Below are 25,671 nucleotides of genomic sequence, written 5' to 3'. Positions count from 1 at the left end.
TGACACTTATTTCAGACATGCTCTAGTATGTGAAGAGTCTGCCTGTGCTATTAAGTCATTAAAAAATATATGTTTTTCTCCTTTGGTGAAAAGCTGGAATTTGCGCGATGGCAGGCTCTCAGTCAAATCTAGTCACAAATATCCACGTCTAAAGGAATAAGAACTAATGAATGACCTTGGGCTTCTTGTAGAAACCAGACAGGTACCATCTCAACACCTGCTTGATCCGTTCGTACGCGCTCTCCTCCAGTGCAGCTCTGAGGTGGAGGACATTAACAGACAGAGACACATAATCAATTACACATTTCCATTCCAGGGAAACAAATTCACCCATACAGTATTGACTCAGTGTAGTTGTCTAAGTGGATGAGTAAATCCTGCTGTAATTAAACTAAATAAAAACTACACAATACCAGGAATTTCAAAAACATAATGTAAAGCAGATGGGTATTTCCGCTATATTTAATACATCTTTATAAATACAGTTTGATTTGATTTAAAGTGTACAATGACTATATATGGCCTATTTTGTCCATAATACATTATCACTTATTTGTATATTAACATAAATGTATTGCATTTGTAGACTGTATTTCATGTATTATTTTTTTCTTTTTGTTTATGTATTGATACCAGTGTGACAAAGGCACATTTCTGTTTTATGTTACCGTACATTCTTTATCGTTATCTTTATCATAATAATGTGTCCTGTGCAACTTTTGTTAACAAAACCTAAAAGGAAAACAAAAATGTAATCTGCATTTAGATGTCCTTAGGTCCAACGCCAAAAACACAAAAGGTTACTACTAATTGCAATCCCTGACAATCAAACAGTCAAGTGAAATGTCATGACCCTACACCCAGAGTGCTACTGAAAAACACGGTGAAGCCGTTTACTGCTTCTATGGGCTGACGGCGTGGAACAAACTCCCACTGTACCTTCGACAGACAGCCTCTGTAGACATGTTTAAAGCACCTCTTTTAAAATCCTTGTTGTTATTCATGTCCTCACTGGTCCTTGGCCTTATTCACTTAATGTTGTTTTATGCCTTTGCTTTTCATTGTTTCTCTATTGCTCTGTAAAGCAGTGGTTCCCAACGTGGGGTCCTTGAGGGAGTTACAGGGGGTCCCCAGCTAAATGATAGTTTGTAACCAAATGGACCCTTATCGGTCTGAAACTCAGTAACGGGTCCATTTGGTTCCATTTGTACACTCTCAGAATTAAATTAACATTGAATTTACAATATAAATTGGGGTCCCAGAGATAGAAATGCCATTAAATGGGGGTCCGTAGACTAATATGGATATCAAACGGGTTGAGAATCACTGCTAGAGCCGTAAAGACCTTCTCTTATGGGGGTCCCTGGCATATCTTTTCAAATGGGGGTCTACGGGCTAATAAGTGTCAATTTGGGGGTCCTTGACATGAAAAGGTTTGGGAACCACTGCTGTAAAGCACTTCGATCTGCATTTCATGTCATGAAATGTGCTATTATTATTATTATTATTATTATTATTATTATGATATGACTGACTGAGAGAGCAGGTCGGCGTGGTAGTAGTAGTCAGACAGCTTGTCCAGGAAGGAGCGCGGCTCCAGGATGAAGGTGGGCAGCACCACCTTGGACAGGTCCATGCCCGGCCGCACCTGCTTCAGCAGCGTCCAGATCAGGCCCTTGTTCTCCTCTGACACCGTCTCCACCTGGGAGGCCTCCCCAGCCTGGGTGGGCCATAGGACAGGGACAAGCACACAGAGGCACTGTTAGTTTTGGCAGCAAAATTAGATTTTAGTTTTAGTCACATTTTAGTCACCTGGAATGTCTTATTGTTAGTCTAGTTTTAGTCGACTAAATGTCATAAGATTTGAGTCAACTAATTCTACAGTTGATTGAGTCAAACTAAATGTGTTCTGGCCCTGATGTCGTCGTAATGACTGATTTTAAACTAGTACAAATGGAACCATTTGTTCCATTTGTTCAAGTTATGGTGGTCCACGGTCCAATGCAGGGGTTCTCAAAGTGAGGACCCCAGGGCCCTGTATACATCAGCCATTTTCAAAAACAATTTACATTCTTTGAGATTTTTTAGATGGGGGTCCATGGCCAAATACACATTAATTTAGGGGTCCGCGACATGAAAAGGTTTGAGAACCACTGGCATAGCATGCTTTCACATAGCATAGATCTCCTTATAAATCACACGGAACCAATAAGCGCTCATGACGTCACTCCTCCGCCTCACCTCCGCCATCTCCTCGGGCCCCTGCTCCACGTAGGCCGTGGCGTGCAGCCCCGGGGACGGCAGCCCCTCGTCCGATTGGTCCATGTCGCTCTCCTCAGTCACCCGCGCCCCGTTCTCATTGGCCACGCCGTCCCAGTCGTCCTGGGCCTCGGCAGACCTGTCCGAGCAGCCGTCCTGCTCCATGTGGTGATTGATGCCCAGCAGCACAGCGTCATTCAACCTGGGAGGCAAGGCAGCGAGACACAGACACAGACAGAAGGCTTAGATCAGTGGCTCTCAAAACATCCTAAATTAGATAAAGTGCCCCTCAGGGCACAGGTCTCCACCGCTACATACTAATTCCTACACGGGTTATGTTGTGTTTATAAATACACCCTCTTAAATTCACACTCTCCTGTTTTTTTGTGTATGTGTGTAATATGTGCTTTGAGATATTGTAGTTATGAAGCCATGTTCATGGCTAAAATTTGTCACGAAAATGTGGTCTCACTTTACAAGTCACACCTCCACGCAGCCTCCCCCCTCTCCACAAGGAGGGGCAGTGCACTAAAGCATTATGGTCATTGTAGGAATTCAGCTATCCAGTGAAACCTTAGTAGTCAAACACAGACTACATTATTTTTCTGGCCATAGGGTGCAAATTTCAATTGTGCTACTGTTATCTACAACAAATACTATTAACATTGAGTGACTGCAGTTTCTTACAGCTGTGAAATGTCCCTTTAAGCACACGCAGCACGACAATACGGTATATTACAGTCTGCAGGTCCTTGCATAATCATGGGCCGGAACTATCCATTTGATAGTAATGGGTTATAAAGTGGTTTGTTCTTTCCGTTTTTACAGGTTGTTCTATGCTTAATGGCTTGCTAATTAAATTACGGAGCCAATGACACATGAGGATGCAGCAGGATCTCATTACGGAGGGGGACAATCTAATAGTGTGTAGTGTACTGTGTAGCATCAACCTGAGGAGCTTGTGTCACATACAGATAACACGTGTTTGATGTTCACACTGTGAGAGATGGATTTGGGAGACATGCGCTTTCCGCTTCAAAACATAAACTTTATAATGTTCAGTTCCAACTACGAAGCTGGATTCCCTAGTTGGAACTGATCATAATGACACACCCAAATTGGACGCCTGCATGTGTAGGAGAGTGGCTCGTAGCTTCAGCCTAATGGCCTCAAAAGTCTAATATCTCCGCTGGTCCATAGGGATATCCAACCACCTCAAGCTGAACCCAGACAAGACTGAGCAGCCCCAATGCGGGAGCTAACTATTTCCATAGACAACGCCTTGGTAAACTCTGCCCCAAAGCACACATTACAGCTGTCACTCAATCCTGTAGGTTTACACTGACATTTGACGAATTAGACCTTTCCTCAACCAGTAGTCAGCCCAGTTCCTTTCCAGAAATCAGTCATGTCAAAACGTAACTATTGTAACTCCCTCCTTACTTGCCTACAGCCGCAAATTCTCACATGTCTCCCCCCTGCTCCGCTCCCTCCACTGGCTCCCGGTCACTGCCCGCACAGAATACAAAACTCTGATGCTGGCATTCAAAGCAACCAAAGGTATGGCTCCCCCATATCTTGCAAGTCTGATCGAAACCAGTACAAACCCTCCTGTGCACTCAGATAAGCCAACGCAGGGAAGCTGGAAGTACCTTCACTAAAAACGCCGGGACGACGCTCCACACGTCCCAAACTCTTCTCCCTTCTGGCTCCAAAACTATGGAATGCACTTCCCATTGCAATCAGAACTGCAGTGCACTCACTCCAAATCTTCCGCCATAGACTGAAAACCCACCTCTTCAGACTGCATCTTAGCCCATAGCACTTGCCCTAGCCCTGACGACCTTACAGGCGTATATGCAAAGGCTCAACTTAACTTATGTAACATAGATATTTATGTAAGTAAGTAGCCTTGCCGAGCCATGAGGCCCATAGGGCAGGAGCCTATCTCCTGTTTCTGTAGCGTGAGGCAGCTTGATGTACAAGTACACCCCCTGGACATGACGCTAGTATGTCGCAGGGACCCCCAATCCAACCCTTGGATATTGATATAGGTATTGAACCCCGACCTCCCAGTCTCAGGGCGGACACTCTAACTCTAACCACAAGGCCACTGAGCTGGGTAGATATTTATGTAGACATAAAAAAATAAATATAAATTATATATACATATATATATATATATATATAGTGTAATTGGATATCCCTTTCTAGTGGTTAAGATATTGGACTTTCACGCGGAAGACCCGAGTTCGAATCCCAGGCGTTACATTGGTGCCGTGACCTGGATCGGGTTTCCCCGTGGGAGGAGGTCAGAAGGGGGGTGAGTGTAGCAAAGTGGCTCAGAGCCTCAGCATGATGGCCTCAAAAATCTAATATATCTCCCCCGGTCCATAGGGATGTCTAGTGATTAAGATGCTGTCTTAGAAAAAGACAGATGAATAACGGCATGCAACGTTATAACTCCAATAAATGCCTCTTTCGCTCCGTCTCACCGGAAATATCAGGCAGAAATATATACAAATTTTAAAGATGAAATCAAAGAACAAAGAAAAACATGCTTTTGTGCCACAGCGTGGCAAAACGTGGCTGCCTGGAAGCGCTGGGGACTTTAATGTCCCCTCTGTGACATTCACGCCTCTCTGGCTTCACTGATTGTGTGTCTGTTTGTAATGCCGTCACGCCGGGTTGACCCAGAGGGCCCGGCGGACACATCGCCATGGCAATGAGGTCCGCCCCACAAGTGGTGTACAATGTCAACGTGCTGTTTACATTTCTGACTAATAAAGTATTGAAAAGCCTCTACAACAGCAAGGTCACATGGAACTGGGGTCACGGCAGTGTTAAAGGAGTGCTTCACCCAAATAGTGACTTATTTTATATCAATTACACACAGCATGACGTCTTCATGGAGAGAAAAAAGACAATTATGTATAAAATAATGAAATAATATGTCTGTAATTTGTCTGTCCTGTGCAAATTTGTTTGTGAAGCCTAAAAGCCAAAAATATTATTTTTTATTCAAAATGTTCCAATAATGTTCAACGACAGAAACTCAATTCAATCGTTGATCGCCATTATTTGATTGGCAATTAATAGTCAAGCAAAACTTCATGATAAACTGACAACCCAAGGTTCAGGCTTTCATTCTCAGTGGGAGGAAAAAAATCTTCTTTGCTTTGATAAATAATTACCTTGATTTATCGTGCCGTTATATTATTAGCAGCTCTGTGTGGATGTCAGCAGTTTGAATAAACGGGATGAAATAAATGTACAGACCTTGAATTTAACACAGAGGACATGAGAGTACGGCATGGCACGCACACAGACAGGCATACAGTACTGTACATGCACGCACACAGACAGGCATACAGTACTGTACATGCACGCAACACATTCACACTCCCTACTGAAGATCTGTCAGTATTATGCTTCCAACTATGAAGCCTTTGGTTCCTCCAGCCGCTTCATTTTTGGACGCTTCAGAGTCTGATACACACGCACGCACACGCACACACACGCACACACACACACACACACACACACACACACACACACACACACACACACACACACACACACATGCGCTTCCCCCACACATAATACACCTTAAAAATGCCTGATTACACACGTGCATTAATCAGATGCCAATTGCCAACAAATAGATCCACTCTCAGTGATACTCTCAGTGATACATTGAACCGTCTCCAAGCAACCGAATCAAACAAAGAAGGAAGGAAAACTGTGGGAATGGGGCATTGTGGGGCATTGTGTCCTAAAGGCCACAGCTAGGGCAGAGGACAGAGGACACAGAGGGACAGTGAAACTGACGGGGAAATAAAATGAGGACTCCGAGCTAAAGGGGAACGTCATGGATCCAATCTACCAGCCAATGAAAAAGCCTCACAGTAGAGCTTTGTGTACTGTGTTTGACTGAGGGGACACACACACACATTCTGTACACGCACACGTGCTGTACATGCACACGCGCGCACACACACAACACACACACACACACACACACACACACACACACACACACACACACACACACACACACACACACACACACACACACATCATTGTTTAAAACACAGACAAATATGTCAGGAACTCATGTATCTGATCAGGAACAGGAGGGCAGGAATTGTCATTAAAGGAAAACAGCAAAAATGTTGTGTATGTAAAACATAAACGTCTACATGGATGAACGAATTAATTATTAATGAATAATAAAGCTGCAAGATGCCATCATGCAGACTGCAGGATTGTCTGTGCAACAATAGATAATTAAGGTCCCTTACCTGACCAACATACAGCACAGATAATAATCCTTCCGCACGTCTCAAAACACCTCCTCCTCCGACTGCTCTATTTTAAAATCCAAACACTCGCAACAGCCTGTTCCTGCCAGTCCTTAGCTCGGTCTACAGTATGTACAGTGTGTATGTACAGTACGTGTATGTATTTCTGTGTAATGTGTGTGCATGTATGTGTATCTTCATTCAGGATACAGCGACTGAAACGTGCAGATTTGCTTCCCTCCCTACACCACTCCTGCTTCCTCAATTTATGCGTGTGCATGTTCCTGTGTGTGTGTGTGTGTGTGTGTGTGTGTGTGTGTGTGCGTGCGTGCAGGCACTTGATTGTACTGTATGTGTGTGTGTGTGTGTGTGTGTGTGTGTGTGTGTGTGTGTGTGTGCGCGTCTGGCAGTGTGTCTGCTGTCTTTCTGGGTGGTGTACAAGATTTCTCTGCTGCTCAATCGTCGTGCTCCCATCCGAGTCAGCTGACCCAGACAGGCAGCTGCGATTGGCCGGCAGAGAGAAGGGATGGATGGGTTTGACTAGAGGGAGGAGGAGGAGATGGGGACGGAGGAGGGGTGGGGACAACAGGGATGTGTAATGGAGAACAAACAGAGAGCGAACGCAACCGGTTTTTCAAGCACTTGTGTCAAAAAGACAATAAAGGCATGTATTTCTGTGTATGGTAGAGTGCCATAAAGCAGCATGTCTTTGTTAGCACACACAAACGTGCATTAAACACAGAAATATAATGCCATATGGTAGGATTTACCGTCTGAATAATAAAGATACTTGTTTCATAATTTGTATGTTGTTTCAAAATGGAAGATGATAATTGAGATGTCACCAAAAATATTCAGCTGGACAAAGTTTGACTGAATTTGCAATGAATTAATGCATTCATGAATGAATGACGGATAAACCTTGAAATATTACTACAGTATTTGTTCCAGAAAGCTTAAAGGAGTAGTTACATATTTTCTGTCAATTGTTTTGTTTTTGTTGCATTACTTCATGACCGTCAATCGTCTCCTCTGTAGGAGACTCTTTGAATTGACTCACTAAATGATTGAATTGTAGGCTCAGTACATTATGGATTCATTCATCATTTTTTTAAATGGCAGCTATGTTTGGAAGATTTTAAATAATTTTGATTTTATTTTACACAAATCTTTTCTTCTGGGGGTCCCTGGCACAAAACCTTTTCAGATGGGGGTCCACGTCCAAATACATGTGAATTTGGGGGGTTTAGATCCGGCACTGGTCAAGTTTGTCCTGCGCTGGCCTTCTCCGATGCATTTAATAACATTAACTGCAGGAGTAATCTGATCAAACCGCCGTCTTGTTTATGCGTGTCAGGAATGTTCTTTATCATGTGGATCGTTTTATTCAGCCAACATCTAAATGAATCGTGAATGGAATGAATTTAATTAAGTGGCTCTTGTAGTCACAGCAGAATGCGTTACAGTGTTCCGACCGATAATGTAACCCTAACCCTAACACACTGTGTACAGTAGTTACTGTACACAAGGTCCTGGCCCTAAATGACATGTCAGGGCCATCTAGTCTGTGATAGTTGTGGATGGCACATCCACGCCATCATTGCCATGGCCATGTCCAACAGAAAAAACATGTACACTGTTTTAGCAAATAACTATGAATCACTTGAATCACATGTTTTGCATTTTTCTTTCAAACCCATTGGGAGGAGGTGGATGTGTGGATTCTAAGGCACTTAGCAGGCTGTAATGTACGGTGTTGTAGAGGCAGCTCTGTGTAGGAGGGGGTGTTCAGTCATATATCAATATGTGACTGTCTCTGTCCGTGGAAACCTCATATGTCCCACAACTGTTACTTTTCAGGATTCAAAAGCAGAAAAGTAGCACATCTAGAAGCTCAAAATGTGTTGCTTAGCGCCGCATTTCGAGCTAAAAAAAAAATCTGGTTACAGTTACAGTTACACTGCATGGTGTTTGTGATATGAAATGTAAGCTTACCCTAATCACAGTAAACATCATGTCTTCAGTCATTTTCAAGTTACTGTAGTCACTCGAATCGTGGGACACCCAAAGATTCACAGCCCTATAGGGTGATGCTGTAGTTATGATCAAGTAGGTCAAAAAGTTAATATGGAGTGAAGAGGTTTCTGCCCGACAGCAACGAATACTTCTTGCTTTTACAATGACGTCAAACTCGCTGTTCTGGCTCTCTCTCTCTCTCTCTCTCTCTCTCCCTGAGGTATTTATACACTCTGTAGCCGTACTGTCTGCCTGCTCTAAAAACGCCATGAAACACACGCTTGAACGATCCTTTGTTAATTTGTTTTTCACTAGTCTAGACAGACTAGAGGATAACTCTGCCCGAGATTCTCTCCCGATCCAGGCTGGGGTGCGTATGGCATACTGTACAGTACATATATTGGGACACTGCATTTCTCTCTAATAAGCTTATGAATGGAGACGTTTGACATGCATTCTCTTCCACACACCTGACTCACAACAAGGAATTAAGAATGAAAAGCATAAGTGAAACAATCCAACTAGTCCAGTGCTTCTCAAAGGGGGTCCTTGGGGAGGTACCCAAAAAATATATATAGTGTCACAATCATTTTAACCACTGCTATTTCTTTTATTTGTTTGAAAAATCTCAATTATCTTTTTCTTTACACTAATGCTCTCTTCTGGGGGGTCCCATTTTGAGATGTCTGTGGCCAAATACATATCAAACTTTCGAGGACCGTATTGGACACTGTAGCTACTTCTCTCTAATATTATGCTTATGAATGGAGCTGTTTGAAACGCATTCGCCCACACACCCATTCACAACAAAGAATTAAGATTGAGAGGCATGAGTGTGAAACAATCCAAACACTGCAACGTTTGAGTCTGGATTCCAGGCTGGTTCTACTAGTTAGGTGAAAATGTGCCACATTTTGGCTATTAGTAGACACCTTCATGAAAACATTTGTTAAGAAAGCTATACATACACACGCCCACAAACGTCACATCCGGTAGAAAATTCTCTTCCCCATACTGTAGATCGATTTGTTGGATGATAGAAATATTAACAGGCAAGGATCTACACACTGCTTTACTCGTATTCATTGACATTATTTTAAACTGTATTTTCTGTAAGTTTGAAACCGCTATAGGGTTATTTTGTTTGGCTTGTGTTCTGTGTATAAACTCTGCATAATAATACCCAACTTCCAAACGAATGGTGTCGGTAGCCTACTTGGAATTCACTAAAATGTGTTCTATAAACATTATTGATGAATGAATGGCTTTTAAAAAATATATTATGATAAGTTGAATTGATCATATATATAGAAAAGTGTCTCTTACCAGGGGAATATATCAGGCCATTGTGTTGGATCATGTCCAGCAGTCAAGGAAAACATTCCAATTGAATTCTAAAGTAGCGTTCCTTGTCGAGTGGCAACAAAGATCTGTGCCGGTGATCTGGCAAGCCATGACGCCTACTTTTAAATTAGTATTATTTTAAAGCATCTGCGTTTGAAAACCCAACACCCCACTATTCATTCCGGTTGGGAGAACTCAGAACTTATTTTGCAGATTAGTAAAAAATGTGGATTAGTGAGTATAGTTTCCTCAACTATACTCACTAATCTAGTAATCTCTCGAGACAGCTGTCAGCACCGCTGCCATAAGCATATAGTGTTATTAGTAGGAATAACCAGAGTAATCTAGTAAGAGAGTAATGACACTCCCGTTGACTCTCATTGTAACAATGGAATGCGGAAGTACTCATTCTATCTGGAATAGTTCCAGCCATAGGAGCAATGTTTGGAACTATCGCCCATAGGCACCCACTTTGCGGCGAGATCAAAGCATGTCACCACTCTCTACATTACTCTGGGAATAACCACAGAAGCACCCAGGAGGAATTGGACTACGAAGGGGAGGAGCCAAACAGAGTTCCTGATAAAACAAAAGGTGGTGCCCCCAGAGGCAAAAACAAAAGTTGGAAAAACAAATCATTTACATTTTATCCCACGATTTTGTAACCCATTTTTTTCACCCAGTTTCAATTATCTATTAAATCACTTTTTTGAACGAATGGGTTCCCAGTCGTGTTGATTTTCGTCGACTAAAACTACCAAGTCTAAAATCAGCCATCACGACGCCATCAAGGCGCCGCCAAAATACATTTCAGAACACCACCAGCAATCAGCAATCAAACTGTTTGATCAAACCATGTGACTCCCATTGGAAAAGCATTGTGGTGGCCCAAAAAAACCAAACAACCAAACATTAGCTGGATTGGTGTTTGATACGTGTGAATGAGGCCTCAGAGTTAAATTAACATTGATTTTACAATATAAATCGGGGGTCCCAGAGATGAAATGAAAATTAAATGACATTAAATGGGGGTCCGTAGACTAATGCATGTCAAACTGGGGGTCCTTGAAATTAAACTGGTTGAGAATCACTGCTAGAACCGTAAAAGTCTGCTCTCATGGGGGTCCCTGGGCATATCTTTTCAAATGGGGGTTGTGGGCTGATTGGTGTCAATTTGGGGGTCCTTGACATGAAAAGGTTTGGGAACCACCGGTCTACTGTACTGTACTGTACTGTACTCACTGCAGCAGGTCCGTGTCGCTGAGCGAGGCGGTGCTCATGTCTCCCTCCCTGCCTCCCCTGAGGGGGGTGAGCTTGTAGAGGCTGGAGCAGCTCAACGCCAGCTCCAGGGCGTCCATCCAGCAGCGGCCGTCCGACTTGGACGCTGCTCGGAAGATCAGGTAGTTGCTGGGCAGAGGCTGAGTGATGGAGCCCACGTTCTCACCCTTGGGACCCTGCATGGTATAGCGAGAACAAAAAGAAAATGAACACTAATTAAGCCATTATAAGCCATTATATGTGTTAAATAAGAAAACAACGTTGCGCATCAGCAATGGTTTTCTCAAAGTGCTAGACCAAAAATCCAGTATACATCAAAAGTAGGAATTGAAAAGAAATCCCCAAAAGGTAGCACATTTAAAGTTTCCAATAAATGGAGGACAAAGTACACCAATTGGTGTAGTGCCAATACAAAAGGGGAAATGTGAGTACATTTTCCTCCATTTATTTGTCACAATAATTAACTAACAGCTCCAGTCAGAGTCATTTAGGTCAGGTGCCAGTGAGATCACCTCCAGTCCGACTCAATATGATCATAAGCAAGGTATATAGTCAATATGGGGAGCAGGTCTTTATTGAGGAATAAACTGCGACAGGGTGCTTAAGACCCGGACGCCATAGCGGAGGAGGGGTCTAATCACCCTTCATTTCTCAATAATGACCTACTCCTCTTTATTGCTTACGGTAATGAAAGTATTCCATTATGCCAGGTTTACAAAAGTACTTGAATTGAATGAACGTTTAGATGAATGGACGATTATGGCAAGATTTGTAACAAATAAATGTGATCATGTATTAAATATTAATGTCTCTCTGTCGGCTCATAATGTTACTGTTACTTTCAGGATTCAACTTCAAAAAGAGCAAACAACACATCGCCATGCACCGGCTCTATGCACACACGCCATTTTGGAAAGAACTTGGGCTCCTTCCCTACCTCCTTCACAGGTGTTACCGATGATACTAGTGAAGGCTCTGTTCCATTCTGGTCAAACAGAGTCAGGGTGCGGCTATTGTATGTTTTGGCTCACTGGAAACACTCCCCAGTGGGTCTCAAAGTGTCCCTGAGTGTGTTCCAAATGGCCCCGTACGGGTATGTAACTCTGAAAGTGTACAAATGGAACCAAATGGACCGTAAGGGTTAATTCGGTTCCATAACTCTTAGAGTTATGGGGGTCCTTGAAATGAAAACAGTTTGAGAACCACTGCACACTAAATGGAACAGAGCCTTACTTACTACGGTAACACCTGTGAAGGGACTATAGGGAAGTGACCCGGAAGTAGGAAGAGTTCTTCTGTGTGCATAGACTAGCCCATTGTGACAGGCCTGACAGGGCTCTACAGTACTGACCTTGACGGTCCAGATGGACTTGTTGAGCGGGTGGTAGACCTTGAAGCAGAAGCCGTCTTTCTTGGAGGGCCTCTCGATCAGTTTGCAGGCGTTCAGCAGGATGGTGCCCACCCAGTGGTCCGACTTGGGACTCTTGTAGATCAGGAGAACCCCGGGCTTCAGGGCACACCACAGCTTGGTCCAGCTCTTCAGAGAGCCGCGGATCTGAAGAAGCCACACACGCAATGCACACATGTAACAGTGTTGATTTTGACGGCAGTCTTCTGGAATGTTTTAGTGCTAGTCTAGTCTTTTTGTGTTTCCTTTTGTGTGTTTTTTTGTTTTTGTTTGATTATTTATTTTACAGTTGATTTGTTCGACCAAAAATTTGTTTTGGCAGGCCTTGATGGCGTCGTAATGCCTGATTTTACACTGGCAGGCCTTGATGGCATCGTAATGCCTGATTTTACACTGGCAGGCCTTGATGGCGTCGTAATGCCTGATTTTACACTGGCAGGCCTTGATGGCATCGTAATGCCTGATTTTACACTGGCAGGCCTTGATGGCGTCGTAATGCCTGATTTTACACTTGGTTGTATGCTGAAAGCAGCCAACCAAGTTTAGTTTAGTTTGTTTTTTCGTCATAGTTTTAGTCAAAAATCAACACTGACGCATAAACATTTTAAAAAACGGTCACCATTTATTTGCTGGTGTAAAACATGGAAAACAAAATAATTCCAACGGAAAGACCAGATCCAAACGACTGAATCCAGTCGTGACAATTTGCTGGGAGCTTCTAATCGACGTGACATTGGAAATAAACGTCTTATGCTTTCAACATGTTAAGGCTGTACTGTACCTTTAGCCAGTTGGACATGATGACAACACTGGGGTCCTTCAGGGCAGTATGTAACTCTTTGGCTGCCCGTTTCTTCTCCTGACGGTAGTTCTGCTTCTGGACCTGTGGCATGATGCACACACAATACACCTCAATCAATCATCACCATCAGCCTGGACCTGTGGCATGATGCACACATAATACACCTCAATGAATCATCACCATCAGCCTGGACCTGTGGCATGATGCACACATAATACACCTCAATGAATCATCACCATCAGCCTGGACCTGTGGCATGATGCACACATAATACACCTCAATGAATCATCACCATCAGCCTGGACCTGTGGCATGATGCACACATAATACACCTCAATTAATCATCACCATCAGCCTGGACCTGTGGCATGATGCACACATAATACACCTCAATTAATCATCACCATCAGCCTGGACCTGTGGCATGATGCACACATAATACACCTCAATGAATCATCACCATCAGCCTGGACCTGTGGCATGATGCACACATAATACACCTCAATGAATCATCACCATCAGCCTGGACCTGTGGCATGATGCACACATAATACACCTCAATTAATCATCACCATCAGCCTGGCAGGCCCTCATGTCCTACCAAGTGCCACCACTAGGGGGGAGTGTAGTCAAAGGAGATTTCATGCAGGAGTGGCTTGGTTTGTCACAACCTATTTTATATACAGAGTACCAGGGCATCGGTGTGGGTGTGTGTATATATATATAATTTTGAATATAAATCAAAGAGAAGATACAACAAAATAAAACAAAACAAACAAAGTGAAAGCACAGGAATTGAACGTCATACAAAGTAGGCTACATTTTTTGACTTTTTTAATTAAGGGAACATTTTTAACTAAAATCTTTGCTTTTGCACAAAATATGTTTTAGATTGTGGGGCAATTAGCAATTTGACATCACACGAGAGTGTGCAGCTGTAACCTGTGTGTGACATGGGTCACACGCAGCTGTAACCTGTGTGTGACATGGGTCACACGCAGCTTTCTTATTTAGAAGTGCTGAAGGCACGCTGCCCAAGTGACGTCACTCATGCGACTCCTCCATGTCTCTCACTGTCACTCAAATGACTACTGGCCAATCACAGCGCGTTTTTTCTGGGACTTATGTTACGCACGCGGAAGCTTGACTCATGCTTCGCAAGGAATCTCTGGAGAATTGTGCCTTCAATTTTGACAAGCCCCCCAGAGCCGGAAGAGGCGTCTACGCGTTTATATGTCTATATGCTGTAACCTGTGTCATGTGACATGGGGAGGAGACCATGTGACCACTAGGGTACCTTCAGAGACTGTAACCTGTGTCATGTGACATGGGGAGGAGACCATGTGACCACTAGGGTACCTTCAGAGACTGTAACCTGTGTCATGTGACATGGGGAGGAGACCATGTGACCACTAGGGTACCTTCAGAGACTGTAACCTGTGTCATGTGACATGGGGAGGAGACCATGTGACCACTAGGGTACCTTCAGAGACTGTAACCTGTGTCATGTGACATGGGGAGGAGACCATGTGACCACTAGGGTACCTTCAGAGACTGTAACCTGTGTCATGTGACATGGGGAGGAGACCATGTGACCACTAGGGTACCTTCAGAGACTCCTTGCGGTCCAGCTTGTCTGGGGAGGTGTCGTCCTTCTCCAGGTCATTGAACAGCCTGGACTCGGACTGCAGGGGACAGAGGGGTCAAGGGTCAAGGTCAAACACTGCCATACATATACAGGGGCAAAGGGAAAACATGCACATACTTCTGCTATGTTTGAATACGAATCCGGAAAAGTTGCCGTTTTGGACATATGAGGTCTCCACCCGACAGAGACAGTATGATACATATTGTGTACGCGCACGCACACACGCAGCCACACACAAACCACCCCCCCAAACACAGACACACCAGCTATTTTCATTTGTTTAAAAGCTATTTAGAAACAGGGGCCAGCCAGAGGCTATGGTGGTCCTTGGCATGGTGTGGGAAGTGGGAACCCCTCATGTGACATGTTGTTGCGTGCCACGTCACTGCTTTGTCTGGAAGTGTCTACACATGGACTGGCTCCTCCTCCACTGTGTGGTCTCTATAGCCACAGGAAGAGACACAGAATGGACATAATGTCCTCTCCATCAAGGGACAGAATGTCCTCTCCATCAAGGGAAGCCTAGGATGTCGGTCTATGGGAAACACCCTTGTGTCCCCACCTTGTGTCGTTATAAAACACAACTAAAACAATGGTTACAAAATAAATGTGTCAGACATGTGACCATTGATTCATTTTAAATGTTAGATGGGTCAAAATAGGTTTAGTTAGTTGTTAGTTAGGATTAAATTAGGTATGTTGTTTGTTGATTTTTCCTCTATATCCGTCATGTTGTCACTGTGGTGTATTTGTACGTACGTAGGACTACGGAGGGAAATGAGCTTCTAGCTAGGTAAATCCGGCTTGTTTACATGAAATCATCTGTATTGATTGAAATGTTTGTTAATGTGCACTGTCTGGGACATAAATACATAAAGTAATCAGGCTGTGCGTATCAGCTGGCTGAGGACTGCACCAGTCATTTGTACATTTGTCAGTGACTGAGTCCTCTGACCCTATACTCACACCCTGGGGTTTTGAACCATCAACCCAGTGACCTGCAAGCTGAGATAGCTGGGGGCGTAACCAGTCAGTCAGTAAAAACATAAATACCGGTAAGTGTTAAATTGTTCCTGTGATTTGACTATGTATTCCTTTTGAAGGAGTCTAGCGGTTTTAATATTGTTAGTGCTGTTAGCACACTTTTGTATTCGTTTTGTGTTTCATCTCTCTCTCAAATTGAATGTCCTGTCTGGTCTGGAACTTTGTGTGATTCTTGCTGCTGTTTGTGACCTCAGGTCTCAATGAGATTAGCTGTTTTGAAATCTTGAAAATAATGCAAATCTTTGAATATAATAATTTGTTTAAAGCAGTTTTTATTTTTAAACAAAACATTTTGCTCCTGGAGATCCCTCTGGTACAATACATTTCTAGACGGGGGTCCCTTCCTGGCACAATACATTTCCAGATGGGGGTCTGCGGCCAAAATGTCTATGAATTGGGGGGTCCTTGGCACGAAAAGGTTTGAGAACTGTACTGGTCTAAATAAAGGTTAAATGCATTTTAAAAATGTGGCTTTGCCTGCATTATAAACAATGTTAAGTAAGTGAGACCCTTACACCCTGAGCACCAGCCACTTTGTGTTGACAAGAGGGGGGTTTCTTAGCACGGTACGTGCTGCATGGGACTACATGAGGCTCAGCCGTGTCGAGGCTTCCATGGTCCCAGAAGGAGGGCTTCTGGGCCAGCTGCGTCCTGACTCCCTGCATCACCCCTACTGACATGCCAGCCCTGCATGAAAGGATTAGCGAAGCACCGAGGAACAGACAGCAGCAAACGTCGAGATGACCCGAGACGACCTGTCTCGTCGGGTTGGTGCTGCCTAAGGGAGCGCAATGTATGTCATGTTCCAGAACACCATCCCCCCGCCCCACACACACACACACACACAGCAGCGTTTATTGATGCCCACGCAACGTTAAGAACCTATCGAGCGTTTGCCTTGCTCATGCCGTGTCCTGTGTCATCTGCGCTATTAGCACAAATAGCCTGACTGAAATTCCATCAAAAAGTGTGACTCCCTCAAAGCCGCCATAAAAGAGAATCCGGATTGTAAAGAAATTACCCCCACAACGCTTAATGTGTTTTCCTTTTAGCATTATTGTATAACTGTACGTTACTTTTTGTAAACCGTTAATAAAGTATTCAATCAATCAATCAATCAATCGTTATGCAGCAAACACAATTGTACTGATTTATTGATTAAAGGCCCATTTATACTGCTTTTAAGTCAGTTTCAAACAATGTACACTGCACGAATACTGTACTTCTATGCATGGACAAAAAGGTGATGTGGAGGATGTTAGCATCTTTGTGCACCAGTGTTGTTTTTGGCAGCAAATCTTTATTTTAGTTTAGTCATAGTCTTTGGAATGAAACTTCATTTAGTTTTAGTCATATTTTAGTCACCTGGAATGTCTTAGTGTTAGTCTCATTTTAGTCGAGGCGGTTTTAGTTGACTAAATCTACAGTTGATTTAGTCGACTAAAATGTATTTTGGTGGGCCTTGATGCCGTCGCAATGACTTATTTTACACTTGCTGAAAATAGCAGATCTACAAGCTCAAGCTTGTAGATCTGCTATTTACAGCATGCAACCAAGTGTAAAATGACGTATACTGGATCTCTTGTCCACTAGTCCCCTTCCTACGTAGCATTTTAGTCTAGTTTTTAATTTGTTGACGAAATTGTCAATACATTTAGTCTTAATTTTAGTCATCATGGCTTCGTTTTCTTTTAGTTTCCATTTTGTCTTCGTCAGTGAAAAAAGGTAGTCGACGAACATTTTTCATCTTAGTTTTAGTCAATGTTGTAGGATGTTGTAATAATGTAGCTGTTAAGAAAGTTAACAGCTGTAATAACGGTCGCTGTGCCCAGGATGAAATTGCATCATGTAAGTATTATATGTCTCACCAACGTGTGAACCTGACAAATGACAATGTGTCAATGCTCTATTGAGCCTAATCTCATGTACAATGCATTGATACAGTCTTTCACACCTTCAATATCTAATCTCACGTACTATACACCTTTATGTCGAACTGACTCATACAACTATACTGTATGTAGGCCTACGTGTACATACCGTGCTTTATGTTTGACCTCATGTACATACTATACTTTGTTTGACCTAATGTGCATACATGCAAATTGACACACATTTTTTACCTGATGGTCAAGATTCAATTCATCCCCGAGCAAGCAGGCAAGGCTCTTTTAGCTCAATAAAATGTCAACACTTGAAACCGGGTTCAAATCCAGGGTAGAAGAGAAACGTTACACAGTATGCAGCTTTAATCAACATTCCCAGAGTTCTGACCACTGGTTCACGGACACAGCACAACACACACATTGTCACCGACTTGTTGTGAGTATATTTAGATCTATTTTCCAGCCAACTTCATTGCCAATCAACATCATGACCTGATTGTGTGTCTGTCCTGTGTAGTCTGTCTGTCTTGTTTGTCTTGTCTGGGTATGAATTACATTGTACTTTTTGGATCTGTTCTGCTCTATTACTTTTATGTCTGGTCAGTTGTAATATCTATATGAGCACTGGTTATTTAAATGGATGATGTTAAAGGTCTGAAGATAATTCATCTTAATATCAGAAGCCTTCGTCCTAAAATCACTTTACTTCGTGCATGGGTTGAACTCCACAAGCCCAACATTATCACTCTGTCAGAGACATGGCTCTCCAGTAGAATTGCTGATAATGAGATCAAACTTACAAACTATATCCTTTTTAGGGCTGACAGGGGATCCAAGGGTGGTGGTCTAGTTACATATGTGTCAAATAACTTCGCTTCTGAACTGGTCACACCTGCTGTTGAGCCTTCCCATTTTGAGAGCATCTTTGTAAAAATAACTCTACATGAAAATAAATCTATTATAATAGGAAATATTTACAGACCTCCCTCTGCACCTGCTGACTCATTCAACTGTTTGGCCTCTACTATAAATTCTATTAACAATAAAAATGAATTAATAATAATGGGAGATTTTAATAAAAACTGGATGGATAGATCCTCCAGTAAAGTTAAGGGCATCATTGGCAATTTGAACCTTACCCAGCTTATCACTGAGCCTACTCGTATCACGCCCACTTGTCAATCTTTACTCGATTGGATATTAGTATCACACCCAAATAGAGTTCTAAAATCAGGGGTTATGTCTGACTGCTTCAGCGACCACTCAATTGTTTATTGTATTTGGAAAATCAAACTACCGAAATTACCACCAAAACTAATTAAAATCAGACAATACAAAAAAATGAATACTGATCAATTTATTAATGACTTGATTTTGATTAACTGGGATAGGTATCAACTAATACCAGATGTTCATAATGCCTGGGATTTCTTATACTCTGAATTTAATAAAGTCATAGATAAACATGCTCCTCATAAAATGACAAGAGTGAAGGGAAGACATCTCCCTTGGATCACATCTGAACTCATAAGTCTATTTAGACAGAGAGACAATGCCTGGGCTTCATTTCGCAGGACCAAGCTTCCTGATGACTGGGAGAAGTACAGACAACTGAGGAATAAAAGCAAAACTTTGACTAGAAATGCAGAATCTAATTATTATAAGGAATCGCTACAGCGTGACTTTAAAAATCCAAAACAATTTTGGAGCAAAGTAAAATCCCTAACAAATCCATCTGCTAAAACCACATCCTCTAATCAAATAAAAGTGAATAATGTGATATTACATAATCCGCAGCTAATTGCTCAAGCATTCAATCAGCACTTCTCCTCAGTTTGTCCTCCACCAACGCCTGACCTGCCTTTTGCTTTTAACAACTTACAGACAAATAGTTCCTTCTCCTTTAGGAAAATAACACCAACTCAGGTATATGATGCAATCAATGACTTAAAGGAGAGCAGTGGACCTGGGTTAGACAATATAGAAACTAAATTTCTCAAATTAGCACCTCATATTCTTATGTACCCCCTTTGTGATCTTTTCAACATGTCACTAACCACCTGTCAGATACCTGCTGTATGGAAATGTGCTCGTGTCACTCCCTTGCACAAAGGAGGCGATGCACTTGAACCCAACAATTATAGACCCATCTCAATCATCTGTTCAATTGTAAAGACTTTTGAAAAGCTAATCTATAATCAACTATCACACTACCTTAACATGAACAATATCTTATCACCCTATCAATCTGGATTTAGGTCAAATTATTCCACAACTACTGCTTTAATGAAACTTACAAGCGATATTACATCAGCATCCGCCAATAAAAAATTAACTGGAGCAATTTTCATTGACCTTTCCAAGGCTTTTGATTTGGTAGACCACTACCTCCTTTTAGACAAACTGTACTCTGTTGGTTTATCTCGTAATGCCTTGCTATGGTTCAATTCATATCTTCATAATAGAAAGCAATGTGTCGTTATACAAGGTTGTAAATCGGATTTGACAGTTCAGGAACGAGGCGTGCCTCAAGGTTCATCCCTTGGACCACTTCTATTCACTATATTTATCAATGATCTGCCTTCAATCTGTTCCGCATGTAATGTTCAACTCTATGCCGATGATACGGTACTATACACCTCCAAAACCACTATACCAGAGATTGAATCAGCCCTACAATCAGACTTTAACACTTTACAAAACTGGCTAGCAGCCAACAAACTACAACTCAACAAAAACAAATCTTTCACAATGATCTTTGGAACACGTCAAAATATTAAATCTAAATCTTTAAATCACTCCTGTTCTATTACCAGCCTGGATGGTACTCTATTGCAAGGAGTTGAACATACTAAATATTTGGGCATGTGGCTTGACACTGAACTCTCATTTAAATGTCACATTGACCACATTATAAGAAAAGCTAATTTCAGCATTGGAGTACTATATCGCTCTAGAAACTGCTTCTCATTCTCTGTCAGAAAAAGACTAGTTCTACAACTTATCTTACCCATATTTGATTATTCTGATGTCGTGTATCAAACCGCATCCAAATCCAACTTGAACAGTCTCAATATAGCTTACAACAAACTCTGCAGATTTATCCTAGGTTGTCCTTTTACAACTCACCATTGCACTATGTATGATAATCTTGAATTGCCCTCTCTCACTGTAAGAAGACAGCTTCATTGGACCCAATTTATTTTTAAATGTATACACTTCAACTATCCACAATATCTTAAACAGTTTCTAGTACCATCCACCACCAATTTTCAGTTGAGGCACTCCGCCCAACCCTATTTTTCTGTTCCAGCAGTCTCCAATGCATTAGGTAGGAAAGCATTCACATTTAAAGCCCCCTCTGATTGGAACAATTTACCAACACATATTCGAACCATCTCATCCTTTACTATGTTCAAAAACGCAGTGTCTTCCTATTTCACGACCTCATGTACATGCCCATGACCATCTCACTCCATTTGATCTATTATGCATTACTTAATATTACTTACTCCTCTTGTTCCCAATCGGACATAAGGCTTCAATAGGTTTGTTCATTGTAGTTTTATACTTTACTAATATATTACTATACGCTCATTTGCAATCAATAAGATTAACTTAATGCTTCTCTTCACCAAAAGTTCTCCAATGCTGGAACCCAAATGAAATGTATTTAATGCTGACCTATAGTAACAGTGATACTGACGAAACAACTTTTCCATCTTGTTGCTATTCTGCTTGTCTAGTTCGATACCCTGTTTTGTGTTTTGTAACTGTTTGTTTTGTGTTTTGTTTTTGTTTTTGTTTTGTTTTCCTTTTTTATTTTCTGTTAATTATCTTGTATTGATTGTATGCTTGTGGACCCTCTCGAAAACGAGATATTGTATCTCAAGGGGTATTCCAAATAAAGAATTTCAATCATTACTCCGAACTGCCTAATTTTGCGCAGTACCCTTTCATCTTCACAATCTATTCCAGTACATTTTTACTTACTGGAATGTAGGAAAATAAATATTGATGCTGTGTCAAGCTAGAAACCTATTATCTGAATGTTTTGTGTATTTACTATTTTCATAAATTAACACCCTACTTGATCATACTACAGTACAGAATAGATCCAAGCTTGAAAATGTTCATTTCACGCTTTTTGAGCTTGTTTATCGGCTACTTTTGCTATTTTTGGTTGAAGTAAAACATGAATCATTTTAACCACTTAAGCCCTAGGCTAGCTATAGCGAAAATAGCTCACATACAGAACTATTTTCGATAGTTTGGGAAAATGTTTGACGACATGACAATAAGAAAGGAAGAATGCCAGGGGTACATGGGGAGCGGTTAGGCTGAGGGTTGAAAAAGGAACCAAGTCTCTGTTTGTAGTTACGTCTGTAATCCAAATAACTCGAGAACCATTCGCCCCACCGACTTCAACCTCGACACACGCGTTCCACACCCCCACAGAGTGTTCCACACCCCCACAGAGTGTTCCACACCCCCACAGAGAGTGTTCCACACCCCCACAGAGAGTGCAGTGCCCGGTGTCGGTTTCTTACCTGGCTGCTTGGTGACTGGGCGGGGCTGGAGGGACTTAGCTCGTCACTCAGCATCGGGATGCCGTTTCTGTCTGTGTCGCCCCCTGGTGGTGTGGACATATGACAACAGACAATTTGCAATTTTTTGGAATCAGGAAAGTAAGATGTTTAATTAATTTCAATGTGTTTAGTTATAGGTTACTTATGTTAACTTTATGAACTTAAATGCAAATGCATTGGAAAAAAACTAAGTAATTAAAGCGGGTTAAGTTTGCATGGCTGGATTTGGAACAGGTGAAATCAATAATATATCAGCATTCCGATATTAACCTGTGGGCCGCATTAAGTGAAGGTGAGGGTCGCATGTGGCCGCCATGGTCTTTTTACTTTACCTGCCCTGAGGGAGTAGAGGTCTGTGTCCCCTGCGTAGGACAGGTTCCGAGTAAGGGACCGCGGGTCAATCTTGGGCGGCGAGGTGGCATTGGGGCACAGCGAAAACCTCCGCTGGAATAAATTCTCCTCTTTCATCGTGACAAGCTGCTGCTCGTCCTCTGGAGAGAGAGAGGGAGAGAGAGAGAGAGAGAGAGAGAGAGAGAGAGAGAGAGAGAGAGAGAGAGAGAGAGAGAGAGAGAGAGAGAGAGAGAGAAAATCAATAACAAATCTACAGGTGTATTGTCGAGGTCATGTGAACATCATTTCAACATCGATCGTTTCTGATGAGTTTGACATGTCGTAGAATCAGTTGTCAAATATTGTCCTACAAGAGATTCATCACTCCATGAATCCATTCTCGCATAACCAGTCCATACCCGCGTTTTACTGGTCTAGTGGTTTTCAAACCATCAATGAGATAGTTCCAATGTTTGTTCCAATGTAACTTGTTTAAACTCTATCCTGTCCGGGTTCTCTATCCTGATTGGATACAATTGGTATCCTGACTTTATCTTCTGTTGAATAAAGAGCTGGACATGGAGACTCCAGTTACTGAACACAATAGCAATGAGTACTATCAGGATAATAGGATAGTGCTTTTTTAAAACATGATGTTGGTTATCCTCAATTCCCACTAGCTAACTTTCTGTCCTCATCCCCCACTTCCCCCCTCCTCCTCTCTCTCATTCCCCATTACCAGGCTATATAACAACAAGCCACTGTAGGAGACTGTGTCGCTGGCTGACTCACACACAGCAGCACAGTGACAGTATTATACTATAGTGTACTGTAGTGTAGTGTATGTGGTGGTGACAGCTAGGGCCTAGCACTCTGCATGATGTCACTGTATGGGACAGATTATTAGCTTCGCCACACTGCTAGCTATAGTGCTGCACAGCCCTCTACAACTAGCACACTGCACAGAGACTACTAGTCTCTCTTCACCAATCTAATTGTTTTCAAATATTTAAAATTGATTGTCCGCCCCCCCTCCCCCAATAAAAAAAAAAAACCCAACTACAATAGCAGATGAGTCGTGAGCTTAATTGATAGCTATTTACACTATTTGTCGTACGATACTGTACCACCCATGAGCAGTGGTGCTTCGGGGGGGTTCCAGGGGGTCCCCAGCCAAATGTGTTAATACAGCATTACAATTATTTTAACCCCTTTATCCATGTCTTATACGTTGGCTATCCAAAAACAGCAACAAGCTAAAAAATATAACAGATGTACTGTACAAGCTGCAAGCTTGTAGGCCTACATCTGCTATTTTTTAACCTTTTTGAAAAAGTTCTGTTGCTCGAACACAAACCGCAGTGGGAGTGGCCATGTCCTACACACTGCATATTATGTATATAGTGTAGGTATACCTAGAGAATGATGCCAATGACTCCCCCTCGCCGGGACAAGGGTGTGCTTGATGAGCTGTGTGGGGCAGCGCCAGCTGGTGCCATTAAACCTTTAAAACCGCCAAAGCAAGTTTTTCAAAGTGGTTCTCAAACAAATAGCAGATATACAAGTGCACAGTGTGTCACTTCGTGCCTCACTGCTTGAACATTAGAAAAGATATTGAGTGAATAATGTTGTAGCCTAATTAAAAAAATAAGTAAACACAAATATTCCCTTCGGGGGTCCCCGGCAAACATGTCCAGATGGCGGGTCCAAACGGCCAAATATATATAATTTTAGGGGGTCCTCGACTCAAAAGAAGTTTGAGAAATGCCTCAGGTTTGAATGGGTTAACGGACCAATAGCATAAGGATAATCTCTCATCCAGGACCCCTCCATCTATCCTCAGATGAAAAAGCCCCTCCGGCACCCTTAAGGGTCCCGAAGCAGAACACACTGGCCTGCCCCCAACAACAGTTGTGACAGTGTGTTTTATAGTGTGTTGTAATGAACAAGGATGTATTGTTAGGGTGTGGTGCGCAGCACACACTGTGGTAATTCGCGTGTGGGTGACACACACACACACACACACACACACACACACACACACACACACACACACACACACACACACACACACACACACACACACACACACACACACACACACACACACACACACACACACACACACACACACACACACACACACACACACACACACACACACACACACACACACACACACACACACACACACACACACACACACACACACACACACACACACACACACACAGGATGTACCGTCCGTTAGGGTGTGGTGTGCAGTTTCTTTTTAAGATTAAAGGTAGCAGGTATAGAATATATATTTAATGCATTTCACCAAAACTTCCAGACCGGCTACACTTACGCGCAATATATATATATTTTTTATTCTATCAACTTGTTTACTTTATTTTGTCTCATCTTTTCCACACTGTTGAGGTACAGAAGGATCGAGTACAACATTTTCACTTCCTGCTGTACTGTGCATGTTACAATACAGGGCCTTGAACAGGCATCATGCCGTCTCTGGCGGGTGGAAACCTCATATGTCCAAAACTGCATAAAAAGTAACAGATCTACAGGCTCAAAACGTGTGCTGCTTTTGATGCTTTCGTGTGTGACGCTGCGGCTGTAGTCACACAACTTATAATATGTAGATAAGAGGTTTCTGCCCGACAGAGACGACAGTACATTCACGGTTACATGCAAACAGATATTTGTTTTACACATCTGTCTGATAATGAGTGAAGGTATCCATATCGTTTACTCCCAGGGGGAGAC

At 42.4% G+C, this 25,671-nt stretch overlaps 1 protein-coding gene across 1 annotated transcript in view; it reads right to left on the bottom strand.

The window, feature by feature from the left end:
• The window catches only part of osbpl5 (oxysterol binding protein-like 5), a 111,513-nt gene that overhangs the window by 20,808 nt on the left and 65,034 nt on the right, over nt 1-25,671 (bottom strand). Inside the window, exons 3-11 of the mRNA XM_080761847.1 lie at nt 22,911-23,069; nt 22,540-22,622; nt 15,019-15,096; nt 13,391-13,492; nt 12,553-12,756; nt 11,166-11,377; nt 2,242-2,461; nt 1,536-1,720; nt 176-257 (exon numbers count right to left, since the gene is read on the bottom strand). Coding sequence (XP_080617973.1) covers nt 176-257; nt 1,536-1,720; nt 2,242-2,461; nt 11,166-11,377; nt 12,553-12,756; nt 13,391-13,492; nt 15,019-15,096; nt 22,540-22,622; nt 22,911-23,046 — 1,302 coding nt within the window. The 5' untranslated portion in view covers nt 23,047-23,069. The remainder of the gene's footprint in view (nt 1-175; nt 258-1,535; nt 1,721-2,241; nt 2,462-11,165; nt 11,378-12,552; nt 12,757-13,390; nt 13,493-15,018; nt 15,097-22,539; nt 22,623-22,910; nt 23,070-25,671) is intronic.

The sequence above is a fragment of the Protomyctophum bolini genome, assembly GCF_963924005.1.
Source record: "Protomyctophum bolini genome assembly, chromosome: 4".
Taxonomy (NCBI): Eukaryota; Metazoa; Chordata; class Actinopteri; order Myctophiformes; family Myctophidae; genus Protomyctophum; species Protomyctophum bolini.
The sequence above is the reverse complement of the archived record's forward strand: the minus strand, read 5'-3'. Positions and strand labels throughout refer to the sequence as shown.